This window comes from Anas acuta, chromosome 16, assembly GCF_963932015.1.
Source record: "Anas acuta chromosome 16, bAnaAcu1.1, whole genome shotgun sequence".
Taxonomy (NCBI): domain Eukaryota; kingdom Metazoa; phylum Chordata; class Aves; order Anseriformes; family Anatidae; genus Anas; species Anas acuta.
Window position 1 is genome coordinate 12,160,184 of NC_088994.1, and position 15,139 is coordinate 12,175,322.

General features: G+C 34.3%; 1 protein-coding gene across 1 annotated transcript in view; it reads right to left on the reverse strand.

Moving 5' to 3' along the window:
- Positions 1-15,025, reverse strand: part of SYCP2 (synaptonemal complex protein 2) — a 30,788-nt gene extending 15,763 nt beyond the window's left edge. Inside the window, exons 1-19 of the mRNA XM_068700082.1 lie at positions 13,177-15,025; positions 12,587-12,964; positions 11,452-11,496; positions 10,639-10,779; positions 10,270-10,398; positions 9,259-9,363; positions 8,700-8,724; positions 7,703-7,788; positions 6,727-6,815; positions 6,147-6,181; positions 5,392-5,534; positions 5,261-5,313; positions 4,709-4,754; positions 4,392-4,487; positions 3,699-3,759; positions 3,002-3,150; positions 2,312-2,386; positions 1,725-1,877; positions 585-684 (exon numbers count right to left, since the gene is read on the reverse strand). Coding sequence (XP_068556183.1) covers positions 585-684; positions 1,725-1,877; positions 2,312-2,386; positions 3,002-3,150; positions 3,699-3,759; positions 4,392-4,487; positions 4,709-4,754; positions 5,261-5,313; positions 5,392-5,534; positions 6,147-6,181; positions 6,727-6,815; positions 7,703-7,788; positions 8,700-8,724; positions 9,259-9,363; positions 10,270-10,398; positions 10,639-10,779; positions 11,452-11,475 — 1,510 coding nt within the window. The 5' untranslated portion in view covers positions 11,476-11,496; positions 12,587-12,964; positions 13,177-15,025. The remainder of the gene's footprint in view (positions 1-584; positions 685-1,724; positions 1,878-2,311; positions 2,387-3,001; positions 3,151-3,698; positions 3,760-4,391; positions 4,488-4,708; positions 4,755-5,260; positions 5,314-5,391; positions 5,535-6,146; positions 6,182-6,726; positions 6,816-7,702; positions 7,789-8,699; positions 8,725-9,258; positions 9,364-10,269; positions 10,399-10,638; positions 10,780-11,451; positions 11,497-12,586; positions 12,965-13,176) is intronic.
- Positions 15,026-15,139: the final 114 nt, after the last annotated feature.

The window sequence follows — 15,139 nt, forward strand, 5'->3', positions numbered from 1 at the left end:
CACTTGACAAAGGATATTCCTGCATTTCAGACCATTAAAGACAGAAAGTTAGATTTGTTAAGTCACGCTGTTTGGCCACCAGCTTCATCTCCAGCCTTTGTTGGCCTTTGTCTTAAAAATCTCTCCCTTTCCTTTAGAAAGTATCTATTACAGTAGAACTGTTAGTAGGAAAGTGATGACTCCTGTTTGTGATAAAGGAAAGTATCTTTGTTATCCTTTTCTCTGTAAAAAGCACTTCTGCAGTAAGCATTAGAAGCACTGGGTCTGTGACTCAGAGAAAATGGATGTTTCCTCACAAGCTGACTTCTCAGCTTGCTCCAGCAAAAACAGCATACTGACAGCTGCAAAAAAACCCAATAGGTGGCTTTCAGCTGTTTAGAATGCTATTCTGTCTATGGAACAGTAGCAAGTGGCCTACTTTAAAAATTTCAAGTTTAAAGCACCTGCTAAGGAGATTTTACGAAGTCTATTATTCATTTTCAGTTCTGCAGTAGATTACAGTTCATCCTTGTACGTTATCTCAACCAGCCATCTCAAAGACTATTTATAGTTTAGTTTTACCCTTAAAGTACTTGTAAACTTACATGTACTAACGAATAGCAGTGGGCTCCGCATGGGAAATCTTGTAGTTCCAGGAATAAGCACTGATGCTTCAGACACTTTCCTTTTACAAGATGTGGTTATCTTGAGATACAAAAAACACTTGACCATAATATACGGACTTAAGGATGACAACACAAGTTTTTAGAAAATCTATTTCCAAGAGTCTTTGAACACTTTGCTATTGAAATGACAATTGTTCTTGCTACACTCGTCAATGAAACAGATTTTTTTTTTACACAGTTCTCTTTCCATAAAAAAAGTTCACCATAACACTTGAAACTAAATGTTTTTAACTTAGAGCAGCAATTGTTGTTCCTAAATTAATTCAACAGTACAAGGCCAAATCCTGTCCCTTGTTAACAATCAAAGAAACCCAGGAGTTTCCACAAACCTATCACATAAACCAGCAGAACCTCAGGAACAGGTCCACTGAAGACAACTTCTGACAAGACACGCACTGCATGACTACTGCATTATGAAGAAATGGCAACATGGCTTCATCTTTTTCTCCTAACATAGCTGTAGTATTATGGTTCAACTGGAACTAACATTTATAACTTCACAATTTTATAGAACTATGTAGCAAAAGAAATACCAGGCTTCACAATCCCACCCCTCCCAGTTTAAACCAGAGAATCAGCTATGCACAGGGACAGGCCCATCAAATTGTGGTTTGGTTAATCACGACAGGATTAATCTTGACAACATCAGAGCTTTTTTGTAAACATCTGTGAACACCCAGTGCATAGCACTTGTCGCTAACTAGAGCAAGTACTATTGCTGATCATTAACTAGTCTTCAGAAGCTATACTTGACTTTTGCATAAGATGTCTAAGCGTACCTTCAAAACATTTTTCTCCAAGGAGAATTCTACAAGGATAATGGTCTACTAAATAATGCCAAAAACTGCTCTTTTCTTTGTTACGCATTTTGAAACTATAACAGTAATGATGACAAACTTTTTTGAAAAAGGATTTACACTGCTTAGTGAAAAGTCATAGGGAAATCAAAATCTGTACTATACTCCAATTTTAAAATAATAGTTTTTTATATTCTAAAGTATATAAACATTTAAGTTTACTTATTTATGTATTCTTTTCTGTTCTGATACTCCAGCTTACCTTGGAGGAACTACCTTTGTGTTTATCTTGGTTGTTGTTTGTGCAAAGAGTCCTTTGTGTCCCTGGAAGTTGCTGTGATTTGTACTTACTGAGTTTCTCCTCTTCAGATTTTTCTTCCAAATGTGGTGAAAACTGACTTTCTGGTACCAGAACCTAACACACACACATTATCAAAATTCTATATAAACACACACATAAATATAAATCCTAAATAATATAACGTTTTATATTTATACATATAAACACACACTCAAAAAAAATCTTTACCTTGAGTAACACCTTCCTTACTGTAGATTTTAATAAACTTTGGAGCTTATATGCATATAGTTTGAAAAGTATCCGATCTGTTACTTTACCTAAGAACGGGTTACCAAATCACAGTTCCACATATTAATGATTCCTTCCGAAAAGGATACAAATCAGATACAATTCACACTTAATAGAAATCATTTAATTGGCTTTAGAGCTATCTTTGCTCATTGCTGTTTTAAAAGTTACTGTTTTATGGTGAATGATCATAATTAGCTAAGAATTAAGTGTAAACAACAAAAAGAAAACAGCCATCTCAGTATACTGAAGTAAAATACCTGGGATCCACTTTCATCAAAGACAACATGCACAGTTGTTTTGGCAACTGACGAAGACTGCTTCTTACTAAATCCCTACAAAGTGAGTAACCATTATGTAAAATAAACATTTTGCTCACTTTAAAACAAGAAACACAAAGAAAACAGTTAAGTCTGAAGTAGTGTCTGAAATCAGATTAGAGGGGAAAATAGATTCTTGCAAGTTCACAGCAGTTCCGTTGCTCACACATTTCTCAGTCAGGAAGAGTTCAAGGCAAAGTAGTTTGCAACAAGGATAAAAGGAGCAAGCTATGGCTGGCTAAATGTTTTTGATTAAATGAATCAATTCATAGGAGGGTACGTAAATGGTAATGAATCATTTCTGATAGACTTCTGTATGTTTAAGCATCTACTTCCTGTGTTTCTGCAAAGTCATATATGCAAAATGCTAATTTGCATATGCAAAACTTGACAGTGAACCCTTTACAGCCTCTTCATTTTTGTTGTAATTATTTTTAAATTTATTAGGCAACTTTACTGAAGCTTAACAGATCATGGGAGAAATGCTGCTCTGTAGTGGCAACGTTAATCAGAAACTATCCGTATAAATAGATAATGATAAAATAATCACACTTGTAACAACATTTATATGGCAATGAAACATCATTTCAAATTGAATAAAAACTGTTAGGAAGAGTGGTTAAATCTTACCTTACATTTACTTAATCCATAAACCTTTCCGGTTACATCTTTGATTTCCAAGATAGAATCAAAATTTAAAAAAATTTTCTCTCCTTCTTGATTACCCACATTCATCGGGCTTTTTAGATCTATCGTTAATATTTTTTTTGAATCTTTTTCTGGACAAAAAACAAAATTGCAAAAAATATTTTCATTAGAATTTTGTATCTCCATTCATGTAATATTTGTAAACACATGATACTTATTTGTATGCTTCAGTGAAGCTATTAAGATGTTTTATTTTATTCTGTCTAACCTATAATAGACGTTATTAGTGAAATAATTCAAGATTCAATCCAGTAAAAAAAATTATTCTATATATTTACCTGTAAGATTTTTTCTTAAGTTTACTTATTACAGCTGCAGGCAAATTATAGGTATTTACAAAACCATTCTAAGACATTTGAAAGGAAAAATACTAAACATTGTTTTATGCTTTATTTTGCAATAAAATGACTGTAAGACATCAGTTTAAAATTATTTTAATTAAATCATACCTGCGTGCCTAAAATGCTAATAAGACTGCAGTGCAATTATATAAAAACAGTACCTGTAATGTTTTCAATGAAAATTTTGCTTTGCTGAGAATTTGAGTCAGTACTTTATTATTAATCAGTTTGAAAATCCAAGTTAGTGTATAACAAAAGATCACATTCATGACCAATACCTTCGAGGTTGTACAGGACTACCTCTTCCTCTGGTATAATGACTGTTTCCCATTGATGATCCTTACATAAAAAAGTACATAATTTTGAAAAGAAAAACATATATTACAATTAAATGGAATACATAGACCAGAAAGCTACTCAGTCAAGATACATTTTCAGTTGTCTGCAGCCTCTGTTAGAAGAAGTGACAATGAACATCAGCTTCATTTATAACAAACAGTAATCTTTCAGAAGATCTTTGGTAGAAATACTCATTTAAATGGTTGAGTTAAAACCTAAACTGCCATTTGATTCTATGATTGTAATTTTTAAATGGCATCTTGTTCACATGTACTATTTTATATTAAATTGTTCACAAACAGTATTGGTCATTACTTTGATTTTTTTTTATCTCAATACATTAAAAAAGATATAATAATGACATCAATTTTTACTGGCAACATTTGCCTATTTCTGCACCAAATCATATATATACATATATATAAATCATATATATATATATATATATATATATAAAAATCATATATATATATACATATATATAAATATATATATATATATGTTTTTTGTTTCTCTCCAGATGCATATATAATTTCAACATGTTGATGTAGGGAAACAAATTTTATATACTTGAAACCATGTGCATCTCCTGCCTTAGAGGAATCAAGTGCGACAGACAAAACTTTGCTTACTGCATTATCTGCTGCCACATAGAAAGATATACTTCTACTACCAATGTTGAAATCAATCCAAAATTCTTCAAGATTTTCATCTAATGGTATCTGTAGCTGAACAGAAAAATTAAGATAAAAGAATGAGAGCTAAGAATAACAATTTATACCAGCTAACAGGCTTTGTGTTACAGGTTGGCAAACTACAAATACATGGACTTCCATATGTGTGCCTGAAAAATCTTATTTAATCCTTACTTCTCTGAACGAGAAGGCAAAGAAATACTTCATCTGCACAAATAAAAATCTATGGATATATGATTAAGTCTGCACTTTACCTCATATTTATCAAGAGCTGCTGATAAGCACGGATATGTAAAAACCCTGTAAGAAAAGGGTATTTTGTCAAAGACTAAAATGATGTAAATTTTGCATATCTGAACAAAGCAAACGGATTGCTTTCAGCACAAAACTTATGTACTTTAGAAATTAAGAGATCACAGTAAGCAAAAGAAGTCACTTAGATGAATGTTCTTTAGTGAACAGTTTATTTGAGCTGACATTGTTTGTCTTTTTTTCCCGAAGTGTAGGAATTACATAAAATTAACATCTAGATAGAGAAGATAATTCCTGTGGCAATTTGCCAAAAGACAGTATTTCTTTACTAATTAATGCTTTGAAAACAGAACAAAACACAAAAACACCTAACTGTCTACAGTTACTTGACTTAATACCACAGCTATATTAGTCTTATTTACTTGTATTGTTTTAATTCAGGGTTCACCAAAACCACTTTTTTTTTTTTTTTGACATAAAGGGTACTCTCAATGAACAGCCATTGAGTCCAGAAAAGAAAACATATTAGTGTAAAAAAAATAAATCAGTTTTACCTTCTTTTGTCTCCAAGCATGCCATTCACCTGGTTAAGAAATTTTCTGCAGTCCTATTAAAACAGAGACATTTCTTGAATAAGTGTAAAACAAAAGTCTACCTCCATGGAAACATTTTTCATATGACTTACTGTTTCAAACTCCGAATCTTTAATTCCTTTAAATGCATTGGACACAAACTCCATGGAAAACCATTGGCATGCCAGTTCCCTTCTTTGTTTCTCAGGTATCATTCTGCATAAAGCTTCTGTAATGGCTACTTGCAGATCATAGTCTACAACACAATACATTTTGCAGGAATAGTAATTTTAAGTATATTACTGATTTCCCCCAAAAAATATTACAGAAGAAACTGGTACTGGAAGTGCTGAACTTTTCATATTACACACCACATTAAATCCAGGCAGGTAATCCATAAAGGATAAAGAATTACAGGAATAAGGATAACTGAACAACTTAATGTTTCAAAATAAAATTTCAGTCAATCTCTCAAGGAATGTCAAAGCAATGCTAAGCACATAAAGAAGAGATAAGACATTTTCAACTTTCACTTGAATGGGGGCAAACCGAAGTGATCCCTGATAGATGTTATAGTAATACTGAACATGGCTAGCAATTTACTATGCTTAAAGATTGATTTCCTTCTGATCTTTGCTATTTTAAAACTTATTTGCTAGAGGAGAGGACCAAAAGCTTCAACAAATTAGCTATATTCTGCATACATTTGATACATTCCAGTTTGCAGACTGTTTTCATGCAATATTTTATTCTTCAGAGGACTGTAACTGCAACATTCTGCAGTTTATAAAGGTATTCTTCTCAATTTTGAAGGGGTCTACATGTAATTTTTAAGCTCAGTACTAGGTTGTTTATTAACCATGCTCACCTCCAGCATCCAAAATTCTCCTACCCATGTCACTCCTGCAAAAGTAAGCAGTTTTGTCAAACTATGACAGCAAAAAAAAAAAAAAAAAGCATAAAAGAAAAGTTTACTTAATTACAAACTGTTGACATGTGAGCTGAAACCCTGATTCAGATGAATTATCAGACTTCAGAGGGGATATCTTTGATCTGCAAAGGACATACAACTGAAAACAACACTGGGGAAGTGAAGCACCTGATGTGTATGTTTTTGGTTTTTAAATGCTGTAAAAAGTTTTCCAAACACACAAAGACATTCCTTCCAGTGAGTGATTCACTGTGCTCTATACACATCCTTATAATTAAGAGTGTAATTGTTTAAAGACAACTGGGATGAAATAAAACCTAACTCAGATTGAAAATGAGGCAATTTAGGGTTGTAAGGGGAAAAAACAAAACAAAACAAAACAAAACACTATGAGAATACCTGTGCACTGCCCTTGGCTACATAACAGCAAATGCAAAAATGAGTTAAACAGGGACTAATGTGTATGCATTATGAAGAGTCACGGTTAAAAAAATAAAATAAACCAAAGATTATTTACATGACAGGCAGCATTTCCTTTGTAGAAAATATCTTTTTCCTGGCATCTCGAGGCATGTTGTCAAGCATTAAATTAAGTTTTCTTACTACCTAAGAAGAGTGGGAAAAAAACGAGTAGGATTAAATATTAAGTAAATTGCTTAAGTTTAAATTATTCTCTACCTGCATTTAGGGCCTACATAAAGCATTTCATATGACTGAAGAAAATAACATGATTAAGTAATTGCAAAATAAAAAAAAAAAAAATAGTCCTGTTTGACCTTAAATGGTATCTATCTTAATATAACTACCTCAACTTCCATAACTTACATTACCTTTAATGTGAGTATTGGTTGTTAAAGGGTTATGTTTCTTATGTTTCTTTTTTGCAAGGGTTAAATATAGCAACAAACTTTCAGAGCTAAATTCTGTCTGCAGCTGATTGCTGGCTGTTGCATACCTCAAATTTGCTTTAAAAAGCCTGTGCTTTTGAGATATAGCCTTTAAAGAAGACAATTATAAAACAACAACAACCAAAAAAAAAGCAACAAAAAACTTTTCCTTTATTCAAAGAGGAAGAAAAACCTAAATAAAATGATGTTAAAATGATGTTAAGTAAAATAAATACAAGGAAATCTTGAGTACTCTAGAAGGCATACAAGTTTCCCACAAGCATCTAAAGTATTTATTACATTCTCAAATATATTTATAGCAACTATATTACAGTGTCTTATTTTCTATGCATTTGTATAGCTTCTGCAACAGAATCTTTCTACCACCGTTTTGTAATTGATTGTCCAAAGAAAAAATAAGGGTCAGTAGCTGAAAGTTGTTAAAAACATAAATGACAATGAGCATCTCAGAAAGATATTAAATCATCCTTCTTATACTACAACACTATTTTTTTTAATAGCATTTGCAAAATTAAATTACTATCTTTTCAAAGCCAGTTTAAACACTAAACAGAAAACAGCTGCTTAGAAAAAGGAAATGTTTACCTCCTGCTGGACATAAATACTAATTCTTACATCCGCAATGAGGGTACATGTTCTCAAAACAAAATTTTCTAACATTTGCATTTTACCTAAGGAAGAGAGAAAAAATAGATTTAAGGTTATCAGTTTTTTTAGGGTGCCCCCTCACCTAGCATTTGGAAAAAGATTCTTATTTGCAGGTGTAAGCATAGCACGTCTTTCTTTCCATATAGGATTATTGATATATAAAAACAAGTGCCTTAAACTTCACAGTGAAGATGCAAGATGGAATAGTACTTCAATTTATTGTAGGTATGTCTTTCTATGTTTACATGCCTTTCTATCGCATTCTCACTGCATGAGTCCCCTGTGCATGGAGCTCATCATCACACTGTAACTCAGTTCTGAGAGAGAATTCTGACCCTGGGATTATGTCTTCCCAAGGAAAAGGAAGGAATCATCACTTTGACAGTGACAGCCAAATGGTCTTTCTGCCACTAGTGTTACCTCACTGAAAAGTAAGAGTGATATTTTTGAAGACAATATCCAAGAAGACATACTACTGTGCTATGTAGAAACATGGTTCTTTCTAATAAAGCCTCCATTTAGTTGCCATCACTAAATAGATGTTTTCATCCTTTTATTACAGATACTAACAAGTTACAAAGAAAACCTGTCAGTACAGAAACCTTAAATTAAACAGTTACACAAAGTTACACTTGACATTCAAGCTTTTTTTTTTTTTTTTAAACAAAAATACATGAAAGAGAAAGGAGGTTCTTTGTGCACAGAATAGCACTCTTGAGGATAAGCCCTTTTATCTTAGTTTACTAACCGCAGCATGTAGAAAAGTGGAATACTTACATTAATCATGAAGCCTTATTATACATGCTCAACTGAGAACTACCTTGCCTTTATATGGCTCCATAGGTAATGAGTTATTTTAACACTAATAATTTTAAAAGTATTCTGAAAGAGACATTTTAACTCTCATATCTAGAGTATATTTGTTTAAGCTCACCTTCAGGTCTGCTATCATATACAGCCTACAATAAACAAGCAAAAAGCACTATAAATATTACAGCATAAAATTTAGGTCAATGTAGCTAAAGCAAGTAATCAAAAAAACATCTCAGATTTTAAAATTATCGCATCCCTAATGAGGAATACAGGAGACCTTTTCTATTATCAACTTGAGTTTCCCAAAAAGATATTTGTTAAATTTATGGGGATTATTTCCCCAATAATTTTTTATGCAGACATTTTTACAAAAAACTCATAGATCTTACAAAGCTTGGGTCTCTGGATTACAGATTAGTATACTGCTAATTTTTGCAATAAAAAATTAAACCAAGGAGTCAATTTTTTTTGTTCACTAAAAACTTTTTTTTTCTTTATGGTAATGAGTAAGAATACAGACAAAGTATTTATCCACTTGTAATCTATTTTGGAAGTAATTGTAACATTAACTTAGAAGGATGGTAAGTGGAAAAATGTTTCAAAGTCTTTTTGTCATGAAACTACTAATATTAATTTTCACAAATACACACAATGGATTTTATTTGTCAACATATTTTTACCAGCAATACGTTGAAGAAATCTTCAGCCAGAGTTGTAAGGGTTTTATTATTTTCATTTCCTCTAAGGATCAAAATTCCTTTTACCTTTTCAAACCAATTAACCATGTAAAGAGAAAATAAAAGCAAAGGTATTTTAATTGCATGAAAAAGGACAAGTTTGTATTATACTTACACAAAATTAAACGAACTATACAAAGGTTAAAATAACAACAACAACAGTTACCACCCTGAGCACACTTTAGAGTGACTGAAATTTCACACTCAGGTTGTTTCAGTCCTGAAATCTGTTAGTAAGTCATTTCTGTGGCTTTCTAACACAAAACCTGGAGATCTACTTTTGCAACTGCTGTCACAAGACAAAACAGCCAACAATGGATGGTGGTTGATTGAAAAAGTGTTTGCAGGTGTGAGCAGAAGCAGGAAGTTACTGCCACTTTTCTGGAAAAAGCAGTAGGCAATTGAATAAGAGTCACTTTCTGACATTGCCATTAACTTTCTTCAGTGAACTCTCTGATTAAAGCATTAAGGAAGTGGTGGTTTTCTTTTTTTTCAGTATATTTAATATACTGAGTTACAAATGCCTAAGTTATTTACCGTACACATTTAAATAACAGAAAATAATCAGAATAGGACTATAATCTGTTGAAAGAACAGATACAATATTATTGTTGTATTCACCAAAAAAAATACTAAATTGCATGAGAAAATTACAATTCCTGACTCAAAAACATTATCGCAAGTAATTATATATTGCATAATTTGCCAAACTTCCACTTTAATAGAGCAGTATCACTTTACAAGGACCTGGTTGTCTAAAAACATTTTAATGAGTAATGTTTATTGTGAAATTATAAGAAATTCTCAATTCAGAAGGTAATCAAAGCCTAAATTGAATACTAAGCTGTTCAATACTGAAGCATTACTTATGTATTTTGTATTGTACATAGTATTAAAATATTACTTCATTAATATTTTTTCAGAAGTTCCTGTATGGTTTATGGTTATACTTATCTTTCCAATAAGACCGTATTTTATCATTGCTGGGAGCCCATCTTCGCCGGCTATGCTGATTTTTTCCCCACATTTCCAAAGAGAATTTAGTAAAGTTGAAATAGTTTTGAATTCTTGTTTGTCAAGCTCCTGAAATTGAAATTATTATGATGATTTCAGCTTTAATTACTAGTTTAGTAACTAGATGTTACATTTAGTTAATCTTTGCGTTCTCAAAAGCCACCCTAATTACAATTCAAATAGAGATTTTGTTCTTAGACTTTATTTCAGTTTTTCAAATCATCTACTGGTATAAACCAAGTCAAATGCAATATTTTTCAGACTATTACAATAGCAGCATATATCATTCTCATGTACCACTGACACTACCTGACACAGAAGCTTGTCTAGTTTGTTGACAAACTGTTTGCTGCATTTGTGAGAAACATTTTCACACTCTTCTGTTTCCAGATATTGTTCTAGCAATTCAAAATCTTTTCTTCTTGTAGCTTCATCGATTAACTTTTCAAACTGTCAAGAGTAAAAGAAAATAGAGCACTATTAATGTATGCTCAAGACTGATCTTGATTTAATAAGGTTTAATATATGTTTTTCATGTAGTCTGCTAGATTCTCAGCAAACACACTGAATCACAAAATCATTAAGTGTAAAAATGGAAGTAAAAAACACCATATCTAAGATACTAATCGTGCAAATAGTTACTTCTGCAACTTTTCCTTAACTGTGTGTTTTTTTTTTCTTTCCTCATATTACAAACAAGTGCTTACATAAGTGCTTATTGTGTTTATGTCCTTTTCTTAGTACATTCAGGAAGTTGCACTTCCTAGTTACCCATTAGCAACTTCAAACGGTATTAGTATATTACTACGTTTCCTCAACTATTTTGCCTCTCTACTCTTTCTAATGCAATTATAAGCAGATTTCAACGTTTTGATCTTAATTATCATCCTCACTACTTAAGCCATTCATATCCAATGCATATGAATTATTTTCATCAGTAAAATCTTCCAATTACTCTTGCTTTCCAACCAGCTTCTTAGCACTAACGTATGTCAACAGAAAATTTCTTCCTAATGCACTCTGCCACACTGCAAATTTTACTTTTAGTTAAATACCAAAAGAAATGCTTAAAACTCGTAATTAAAACAATGAATAGTCATATTTTGATCTATAGGCACATACCTGAGTCTCATTCCTGGCTGCCATTTTGGCAGTTCATCTACTCAGCTGCATAAGAAGGGAACAATCGTCACTTAACCAAAACACGATGCACTGACACAGACTTCCAGTAAGTTTTGCAAACATGTTTCAGTAATTAACGAGTCAGGAATATATTAAATATGAAATTAACTTGGGAGCTAAGGTAAGCATTCCTTTCATGGGTAAGCAATTGCTTAAAATTGAAAACGAGGAGAACCAACGATCAGCTCAAGCAAGGAGGGCAAGGCAGAGGTTCTGCAGCACTGTTCTTGACCTTGGAAAGTGCAGCAGGATGGCAGATTGTACCATCACCACTGAGTCATTCAGATAGGAAAGTCAACAGCAGAACTCCTGAAGGGCCTCTTTATAAACAGGTAGATGAAATTATTTAAGAAAAATGTGGTAATGCATATGTGGAAAAAGCCTTCTTAATTTTATAAAAGTCATGGACTCTGTGATGCCTATTGGTACCAAAATAAAACAAAACAAAACAAACAAAAAATATCTTGAATTAAGTTTTCTAAGTGTTATTGTAAAAATTAGAAGTGCACAAAAAGTACTTCTTTTAGATAGAGTTAATATATAAAACAGTATTTTGATGCTTTGTATGTTTACGTGTATCTAGTGATCTACCATGTGCAGTTTTGGTCTCCCCATCCCATAAGTTATATAGAACTAGACAAAGGGAAATACCAATTAAAACCAGGGGAGGACTGCTGTATAAGATGTAACTGAAAGTACACGTCATTTTCACTCTCCTAAGTAATGCAGAAACAATATATACAGGGTGATTTTTTTCCACACTTGTTTCCAGTACACGAATGCACCTTCCTACGGGGCAGCCTTTGCTATCACCTCACGGTTCTCTTGTCTCTTGTTTAGTCAGAGAAGCCAAAGCATCGAACACAATTCCCCTCACAGGTGCCTCCTCCTTGACGGGGGCGTGGCACCTTGGCCCTCGGAACACCCGGAGTCACCGGCATTTCCCCCCCAGCGCCCCGTTACTGAGGGGAAAGCTCCCCGCACTGTCCCCGCACCGCCCCCGGCCGCGCCGCGCCCCTCCTGGGTGTAGCCGGCAGCGGGGCTGCCGCAGGCCGGCCAGCATGGCGGCCCTCACCTCACCGCCACAGGGGGAAAAGCCCGCCATTTCCCGCCGGCCAATCACTCCCAGCCCCACTGTCCGCGAGCCAATCGCTGCCTTCGAGCGAGCCCCCTGCAAGCCAATCGCTGTCGGAGGCGTTCAGCGGGAGGCGGGCTCTTCTGGCCGTGACAGACCAGCGGGTAACGCCCGGGGCGGCTTCAGCTCGCGGCCCGGTTCCAGCGGGCGCCGGCGGCTCGGTGTCGGGGATCTGTGAGGAGCCGCAGAACCCTCCTCACGTTCGGCCTTCACCGGTCTGGGGCGAACCATGGAAGCTGTCAGGCTCTCCGCAGGAACAGCTGCGAGGGCTCACGCAAACTTTGGGGAATGTTTTGCAAGTCCCACATGCCAGGAGCCCTGTTGAAAATGTAGAAAGTTAAAATACATTATGACTTCACTGAGTTCAATGACTCTCCTGGGGATAATTCCTTTCAAATGGATTATTTGGGTCATTGATATGCCAACCATGCTTAAAAAAAATCAGAGAAAATAGAAGGAAAACCATCTTTGGAGTAGGGGAGCGCTGTGTGAAGGAGCCCCTGCTGCCCTGTGGTACCAGGAACACGTACCTTGCACGGAGGTCTTGAAAACGCTGTTCTAGGCACCAAAACCAGGGCTTGGCACAGCTCCAGGGGCGTGCAGAATGGAGAAGGGTCAGAAGCGTTTGTGCCCAAGTTTTAATATCAAATGTCAGCTGAAATAGCTGCAGATCTGAGGTCATAGGGAGAAGGCCAAATCGGGAGAGAAGTCAATCCTAAGTCAGTACTAACATTAGACTCCCAGTGACAAATGACTACACGCTCAGACTTGCTGTTCTGGATTTATCAGACAGTTTCAGAAAGTGCATGCAACTGAGTGCACCGAGCACTGATGATACACTGCTTTAAGTACTGTACTTACAGTTGACTATTTGTATATTACTACTACTGGAAGCTGGAATTTATTTTGTAAGATAAATTCAAATACATTTGAGACTAAAATGTAAAAATAACACTAACTGCCTGTAAGATGAACCTCGTGGTACGGTGCTCAGAGTAAAAACAAAGCCAAAGTGTTAAAAATCAGCTCAGCAAAATAGTATTGATATTTATATTGCAGGATATCCAGATATCTTAAGTACTTGTGAACTGTGGCATTGTGCAATCATACATGCAAAACACAGACTAAAATAAATTCACACTCTTCAAGTGATATGTTGAAATCAAAGAGTGCTATCTCTATCCTTTACTGCTCTCTGGTTAGTCTACACTGTGGATACCATATTTATTTGCAGGTGATGCTTAATACTCTATTATAGCTGGGAATGTGAAAACAATGAAGGTGGTACTGCTAATTCAGATTCACATCAGCAGCATAGGAAAAAAAAAAAGTATTAAAGATCAGATAATATAATTCCAGGTATTTCTAAAAGCACCCTCCTTTATGTATCTCTATGCATTATTTATAGCACAATCTCTATATAATAAAACATGGCACTGAAATTCTTTAACAACATAAGCATTTCCATGTATTTAATACAATTTGCAATAACGTCTTCCCCCAAGCAACTTTGGCAATGTAATTTTATTACTGCTGATTATAAAAGTAACTGGTAATACATGTCTTTATTAATTATGTCTTCTAATTAAATGCCTGTGTCTTGCTTTACAACAAACCTGGCAACAGTTAATTCAAACTTGAACTATATCAAGTAAATGCTTGGCACTGAGGAAGATGCTTTCATGTAGAAGACAAATCAGGTGCTGTAAAGAAGGATGCTCTTACTCTATGTACATCTATTTTCAAGAAACTAGTGAGTGAAGAGAACATCATCTGAGCTGAGAAAAAGTGTAGCACTGAAAATTGGAAGAAGAAACGGAAGAAAGAATAACACAATTGTGAGGCACAAAATCAATTAAGAGGCGTCCAGTACAATTTTGGGAAATGCTATCAGAAAAAAATACCCCTCTCTTCTTTTCCTTGAGTCCATATTATAAACTTATCAGAATAAGTGGCAGCGTGCCTTTTTCCAACATTAGATCTTAAGCCTGCAAGAGCCATATGCACAGATCTAAGGTTAAATGGCAGCAAATTCCATGTAAGAAGTGGCAGCACAGTCATTTTTCAAGCTATATAGACTAATCACTGTATTTTTTTACATGGTTTTCATTTTTAGCAGTTCTTGAACCCACCTTATTTTCCTAAACTATGTTGCTTTGTAAGCAACAACTCATCTCTATGTTGTCCAAAGAGCAACTGCTAAAAAGAGCACCACTGACACACAATACAAACTGTGAAAAGCTTTTATTACAATCTCTTGTATTAAAATAGCCATAGTTCTATTACTGTTTTTATATGAATTAAGCACTGTACCATTTTTATATGAATTAAGCACTGTACCATTTTACAACTTTCCACTTAAAAAAAATGACCTTTTGTCTAATGTGTATACTTTATTGACATACTGTGTAATATACTTTTTTTCCGGACAAGACCATCAGGAAAAATAACCCCTTTTCATTTACATGAATTCCATGTTTGGTTTTCAAAAAC